This window comes from Chenopodium album, chromosome 4 (assembly GCF_948465745.1).
Source record: "Chenopodium album chromosome 4, dcCheAlbu1.1, whole genome shotgun sequence".
NCBI classification, from domain to species: Eukaryota; Viridiplantae; Streptophyta; class Magnoliopsida; order Caryophyllales; family Amaranthaceae; genus Chenopodium; species Chenopodium album.
The window spans coordinates 2,626,991-2,634,210 of NC_137837.1; the positions used below are offsets into that span (position 1 = coordinate 2,626,991).

General features: G+C 33.6%; 2 protein-coding genes across 2 annotated transcripts; both read right to left on the minus strand.

The window, feature by feature from the left end:
• Nucleotides 1-467: 467 nt before the first annotated feature.
• Nucleotides 468-3,246, minus strand: LOC145626307 (10 kDa chaperonin, mitochondrial-like). Its single transcript, XM_081678733.1, has 3 exons — nt 2,977-3,246; nt 2,322-2,461; nt 468-811 (listed from the first exon to the last, which is right to left on the minus strand). The coding sequence occupies exons 1-3, from the start codon at nt 3,079-3,081 to the stop codon at nt 763-765; spliced, it is 294 nt and encodes a 97-aa protein (XP_081534859.1). The 5' UTR covers nt 3,082-3,246; the 3' UTR covers nt 468-762.
• A 922-nt stretch (nt 3,247-4,168) lies between these two features.
• LOC145626308 (uncharacterized) lies at nt 4,169-6,555 on the minus strand. The gene is made up of 4 exons (XM_081678734.1): nt 6,276-6,555; nt 5,158-5,228; nt 4,976-5,062; nt 4,169-4,884 (listed from the first exon to the last, which is right to left on the minus strand). The coding sequence occupies exons 1-4, from the start codon at nt 6,397-6,399 to the stop codon at nt 4,618-4,620; spliced, it is 549 nt and encodes a 182-aa protein (XP_081534860.1). The 5' UTR covers nt 6,400-6,555; the 3' UTR covers nt 4,169-4,617.
• Between the last annotated feature and the right edge of the window lie 665 nt (nt 6,556-7,220).

Genomic DNA, 7,220 nt, shown 5'->3' on the forward strand with positions numbered 1-7,220 from the left:
ATTCCAAAATTGAAGGCTAATATATACGTTTTTTGAGAAATTTCGAATGTTTCGGGCTCGGTGTCGAAAAATATTGAGATTTTAGGGGATACATCTCGAGGTCATATAATGCCGTTTGGAACCATATATGATCATTATATGTTGTCATAAATGTTCATGGTAGATTTGAGTTAATGAAATCGGTACAAGTTGTAAACCGGTAAATTGGTTGTTTAAAGGCTAATTGGATGGTTCCACCCAGCCAATTGGACTCCCGAAGGATATTAGTGAACATGGTAAAAATTTCGGCAATTTTTATTTCCCGGTGAAAAAAGTCGAAAAATTCCAAAAGTGAAGACTAATATCCACGCTTTTTGATAATTTTTGGAGGTTTTGGCCTTAAGACACCACTTATTTTGGTGAAGGCTGCTAAAACCTACAAGTCATGGAGCTCAAGAAGCCATTACCTTCACAAGAATCCCTGCATCTCTAACTTCAAGAATATATATTGTTATGATCAACAAGCAAAAGGCAAAACCAAACCATACATACTAATTCCTTAACAGTGATCAGAAATTATCAAATTAATAATAACATGAAAATGTTTCCAAAATTTGCAATTTAATCACCACTATTGGTTCTGGTATTGTTACGAAATAAGAGTATTTCTACTTCGTCAATTGACCTCTACGACCCCTTTCTGGGGTTTTATATTATTATTATCAATTTTTTTGGGGTGGGGGAAGCTCCTAAAAATGGCCAGAAAGCCGTACCGAATCACAATCAATCATGTAGAGTTCCAAGAATGTCATCTTCCCGGTACAGATGATACCTGCAAGAGGAGCACAAGCAAGAACAGTTACAACCATAAATAATGATACATTTCTCATCCCTGAATATAATCACACGCATGATACTCAACCATTGCATTAAGATATGCATTATATCACACATGAACTAAAACACACAAAGTATTAACTCACAAACAGTGGCAGAAAACATGCCTCAACAATCCAAGTCAAATTATAGCAATGAAAATACAATCCCCAAGTATTAATAAACTTTGTACTTGTATATCCCCAACAATTAGAAATTTACAATCATCTGATATACTAATAACTGGTTTACCACAGCCATTAAAGTGAAGTATAACTGCTAAAAAATCACCACCACGATAATTCCATGTACAGCATATGCCATCATAACTCATAAGGATTCATAACCATACAAGATACCACCACGCCTACTTACTCCATTATTAGACTGTTTAGCAACTACTAAAGAATTTCACCAAGTATCCTCAACACCAATGCAAATATAATGCGTTGGAAGGATAGGGGCCTTTAGACTCAACGAAGGGTAATTTAACAGCACCAGCATCCCATACAGCACACTCTACTAGCATGGGTGCCGTATAATTTCTACACGGCTTCATGACGTTAACTACAAATGACATCCTTGATCCCCAGGACACCATTACATTACAACAAGAATGGTGCAGATCAAATAGAGAAGCAATTTGCCAGCAAATTTTCCTAAAACACCAATCTCTATTCTAAATCAAATGTTAATGTCATTTTGGCTAGGTTTTTCTATATGCATCAACAATTGATCAATGAAAAATCAGGCCCCAATAAGTCACAGTTTGTTGCAATATACTAACACCACCATGGTTGTTGAAGTACATCACCCAAAATATTACCATAATTATATGATATACCACCACAAGTCCATAACTAATTTTTCTAATATAGGTTGGATTAGGTATAATAATGGATAAAAACATGATTAGGTATAGTTCAAACTTTGAGCCACTCACAACTATCTACTGTAAAGATGGGAGCCTTTTGACTCGTTGAAGCACAGTTGAGCAGCATCAAAATCCATAGCTTTACTACTTTACCAGTAACAACACCGTAAGAAAAAAAAAAAATCGAAATCTCTCCTAAAGTGCACTAAGCCAACATGCTTGCTGTACAATACTATAAGACTCTACAATTGAAAATCCATATGAAACCCCTAAACTACATGTAAACCATATAGTATAGGAAGAATGATATCACTAGTTAATTCTTCTAACAAAACACTACCATTCCAAAATTAGTCATCATTTCTTCGGTTTAACAGCAATTAAGTTTGTAAAGGTAATACTGTATCTTGCAATGATTAAACTCGGTAATAAATTCCAGATCCTTTGACAGCAATTTAAAATTTCACACTATTTAGAAGCACATTTGAAAATTTTAAAGAACAGAGTTGATTCCAGAACAAAATCAATCACAAATTACTCATGATTTAGCTTCCTAGGTACACTAATAGATATAGCATAAAACAGAACTCACGTCTTATCTTCAAGCTTAAATTCAGAGCCACCATATTCAGGCAATAGAACAGTATCTCCCTCCTTCACACTCACGGGGATTAGTTTCCCATCACCGGTACGACTCCCGGGGCCCACAGCAATTACTTTCCCAGAGTTGAGCTGCATCAAAATAACCAAAAGCAATCCAATTTATAGCAAACTAAATTATACAGTAGTATTGACCGCATAGATTATAGAATTCATCAAAACCCTATTACCCTCCAAAGCTAATACTTGTACATTCAAAAAAAATTACAATTTTGGCATTTGCAACCAAAATATTAGCAGCATTCATTGAGAAATATTGATAAATAAAAATGCAATTAATCAATATCACAAATTCATATAATACATAGTTTGGGACATTTATAATTAGATCAAAAGCAACAAACTTTATGCAAAAATGCAAGTAACCCAGATTTGATTTCAATATATACACTATAATCAACGAAAAAACAGCTAATTAACCGATATCATAGATTCATAAATTATATAGTTCATGATTAGATCAAAGAAACAAAATTTATGTAAAAAATGCAACTAACCCAGATTAGAATTCAACTTACACACTATAATCAACGAAAAAAACAGCTTACACATTTAATTAAATAGAAAACAAAGGGATTTAATCAGACCTTGCTAGAAGATTCTGGGAGCAAAATTCCAGTATTAGTTTTGGCGGGAGCAGTAATTTTCTCAATCAAAATGCGATTGAAAGTGGGAATAAGCCGCTTTGCCATCTTTCTCGAAGTCTACAAATTACCCAGAAAAAATGGAGGAGAGAGAAAATTGGGGTTTAGAAGTAGAAATCAAGGGTTTTGACACCGTGAGGTTATTTAATTGAGCTGAGTGCACTGGTCTTCGCTAGAAGCAAGGCAAAGCAACTAGAACCTTCTAAATAGATCTTGATTTTTAGGGTTTATCTAAGATTTATGGTTTGGTTACTACTTCTACTAAACTACGCTGTAACTACTTTTGTAACACTTGTATTAGTTGTATAGTCTAAAAAAATTTGTGCTTCATATATTGTTATGCAAATGTTCTCTCAAAGTTAGCTATCGGGACTCGGTTAATTTTCGAGGGTCATATAATGTTATTTGGAATCAAATACGATCACTAACTCACATTCAAGTCCATAGTGGTTAGGAGTTAATAAAGGGGGCCTTGTTTGTAATTGGATACAATGTCACTTTGAAGGAAATACTATACATATCAAATTAAAGGCTATAATTCACATTTTTAGGGTCAATTTCAGAAAAAATTTCCAAAATTAAGTTGAATGTGAGAAATGTCTCCCAGGGTTGTAGCAGTTGGTTTACAACGATAACAGGTCTGCCAATATATTTATAAATTACCGAGAATATACGTTTTAATTCTATGGCTATATCGGAATTTTTGTTGTATACCGAATCAAGAACTGCTACTCTGCTAGAGATGATTCCAGTCACCAGCTTGACTTTCCAAAGTCATATTAAGTTGTTTTTAAATTACTTAGCATACCATGCCAAATATAGTTTAATTTGGGTAATGGCCAAAACTATAACGAACTTGACCATGTACACGGGACACCCCTTAGAGCCAATAACAAAGTTCATATGAATTACAAGTGAATTGATTGCCATACTTAGTGCCAGCAATAAAACAAAGACTACTAGACAACCATCACGATTATTCTTCGTTGCATTAGAAAGGGGCAAAGGGCGAACAATACTTTGTGTTTTGTCAAAAGACTTGATTGTCAATCTGTCACTTCTAGACTTTAGTGCTGGTATAGGAGAACTTGTAAATCATATAATGAACAATTGAACAAATATAAATGAAGCTAAGTGAGATCATAAACACAAATAGTATGGAGTATTTATGCTAATCCTCATATACTCCAAGATTTGAATAGGCAAAATTGGACTACTGGAGGGATTCAATTTTGTAGGGGTTAATAGTGTTGTTTGACAAAATTTCCAATCACGACATTATCATCCGCAATCCTACACATCAACTTACAGAAAGCAAGCATGATGCCATGATTGAGCAATAAACAACTGAGTTGATGATCTGATCAGCACTGGCTTACAAGTTACAACCTCTGAAACAGCCGTAGATGAAAATACTGAGCAAAGCGATGATAATGCTACTCACAGTGTGACAGTGTACATAGATTTCTGAGCATGTGAGGATATCTTTTCTCAGTTTCTCATTCGAGTATGCTTTAGCTGCTTCTATAGTACAAAGCATTACTAACTTTTGCCCTTGAGGTTTATTTCCGCTCAATAATCTTCTTAGTGGCGCTTTTTCCCACCACCACCTTTCTTTTTGCCACCCTTTCTTTTGCCACCCTTCTTTTTCCTCCCTTTGCTAGGCATAGGAGGACCATGATCATCATTCCTTGGAGGTGGGGCGGATTTTAATAAATGTTTGACATCAAGAACTCCATTTCGGAAACGTCCTTCACTTGATCTCAGCACTCCATCTTCAGGTCTGCGCTTCTCTTCAGGTTTTTTGGTCCTTTTGATAAGGCTTTCCCCACAATGTCCGAGGAGTAACTCCTGCAAAAAGTTTTCATCAGCAAGTTTCAACTTTACATTCAGAATATAGCAAGTTTCAAACAATTTAAAGTCCCATCTCTGAAATCACCACCTGTTGCAACATCTTCTCTTCTTTTTTCTTTTGATTCTTCATCATTGGCCGTGCTACACTTAGTGGTAGTCTCTGTGTCTTGGGAGCCTTTAACACATAAATTCAAAATGATTGTTAATCAGCAGATTCAATCAAAATTTTCAGATCAAAATCCAAACATAAGGTATGTCAACAGTGCCTACCTTTCCACCTAATGAAACAACCTTCTTATTCTGCAAATCCTTCCTCTCTTTCCATGTCATATCAGAGGATCCTGCAATGAAATAAAGTTAAATTAATCACCAGCAATATATTCGAGAAAAGCTTGCAATCATATCACGTAACCATAGATAAAAACAGAAGCTAAAATTCGCAGCAGTAAAGAAGTCTGTTAGAAGCACATATGCTGCATCCTGCATCACCCATCCCCTAAAATTCTACTTGGAGACACAGCAAACTAAAGACAAGCTACTTCATTACCCAAGCAGAATAATATCAATCATCCAAATGCAAAAATATAAGGTCTTGGTTGGTACTCCCTTCGTCTCTTGAAGATTGCTTCCAAGCATATTTTGGGATCAAACAAAAAAATTTTTGATCACAAATCCCACTAATCTACTGAGGGCCGGTTCTCATTCTCATAGACCGCACTAAGCTGAATTGAACTGAACTGAACTGAAATGAATATTTTATAAGAGAAGGAAATTAGGAGTTGAACTGTACTGAGCTGAACATCAATCATGTGGGATCTTGTTAGATTCTTCTCAATGGAAAATTTTACAATATCAATTACTTATGAATATCAGGCATATGAAATTGGTGATTAAGACCCGTATTAGAGACCGTGAAAACTCGTATGAAACAATCTTGTTAGAATGTTAGCCAATGTGGGAATTCAATTTCAATTTCTAAAGGAGGTAAATAACTTAGGCTCTTTGTTGGTTAAAATTGAGGTCTAATTGGAACTCAATCGAGGAAAAGGACTCTATTGGTTGCACTTCCACTATTCCCTTGAGCGATTTCTATTGTACACCCGGTTGTATCGTACCACTAAAGCTACAACTGCAGTCCCCCAATAGTTTCTCTTCCCAAATTCTATAATTTCAATCGTACAATCGAAGCTCCCCCAATAGTCTCACTTCCCAATATTAGTATCTAAAGTTGTAAACTTTACCCCAAATTCAAATCCAAATGCCATATAATTAAGCATTTAAGCAAACAATAACACAAAATTGAAATCTTTAAATTCAATTCCTAAGATAATAACTTATTCTTAGCATCTATAACAACAAAAATTGAAAGAAAAAAGAGGGGAATTTACCAAGAAGTTCAACTTCCTTCATAATAGAGCGAAAATCCAATGGTTTGCCATTTAATTCCAAACCACTTCTGGAAGAGGTTCCGGTTTCTGCTTTGGCACCTCCCTTATTTTCCCGCATTTTCATCTTGCAAATTCAATCAAACTGTTGACGCAAAAATCAAATTTAAACCCTAAAAAAGAATGAATGAGATGGAGAAATCAATTACATATAACCTGAAAAACAATTATTCAAGTTTTACGAAGGAAGGAAGACGAGGGTTTTAGGCTTCTTTGTTTTGGAATTTTAGGTTAGTATCACTGTATGGTCTGTATCAGGGTATAGTGGTATAAAATTCGGTTTTTTTTTTTTTTTTTAATTATTTATTTTTAATTCTATATTTTATTTTTTTTTTGAAGTTTTTTGTATGTTTTCTTCATTTGAGCGTTATATATATATATATATATATATTTTTTTTTTTTTTGACAAGGATTAAATATAAATTACTACTTACATAAATCGGTAACATTTTCTTATATAAGTCGGTAAAAAAAATTAATCAAGCAAAATATTTGATTAAAACAAGACAAAAATAATTAATATAAAAATAGAAAATTTTCAATTATAAAAAAAGCTATAAAAGAAATAATTGAGAATAAATAAATATTAATAACGCCGATCTACGCGTGTTTTAGTCCTAAATTACTAAAATCTATACCCATTTTTTATAAATATATATACACCCTCCGTGTTTTAATAAGTGTTACAGTTTGACAAATACGTATGTCGAGAATTGACTTTGACCATTAACTTATCTAATTATATGTTAGTAAAATTATAGGAAAATTGATGTTAGGAAAGTATACATTATAATGAATCAACAATGTATTATACAATAATATTTGTTTTTTATATATTAGTAAATTAGTCAAGTCAAAATCATTATGTGAATAATAATAAAAAAAAAT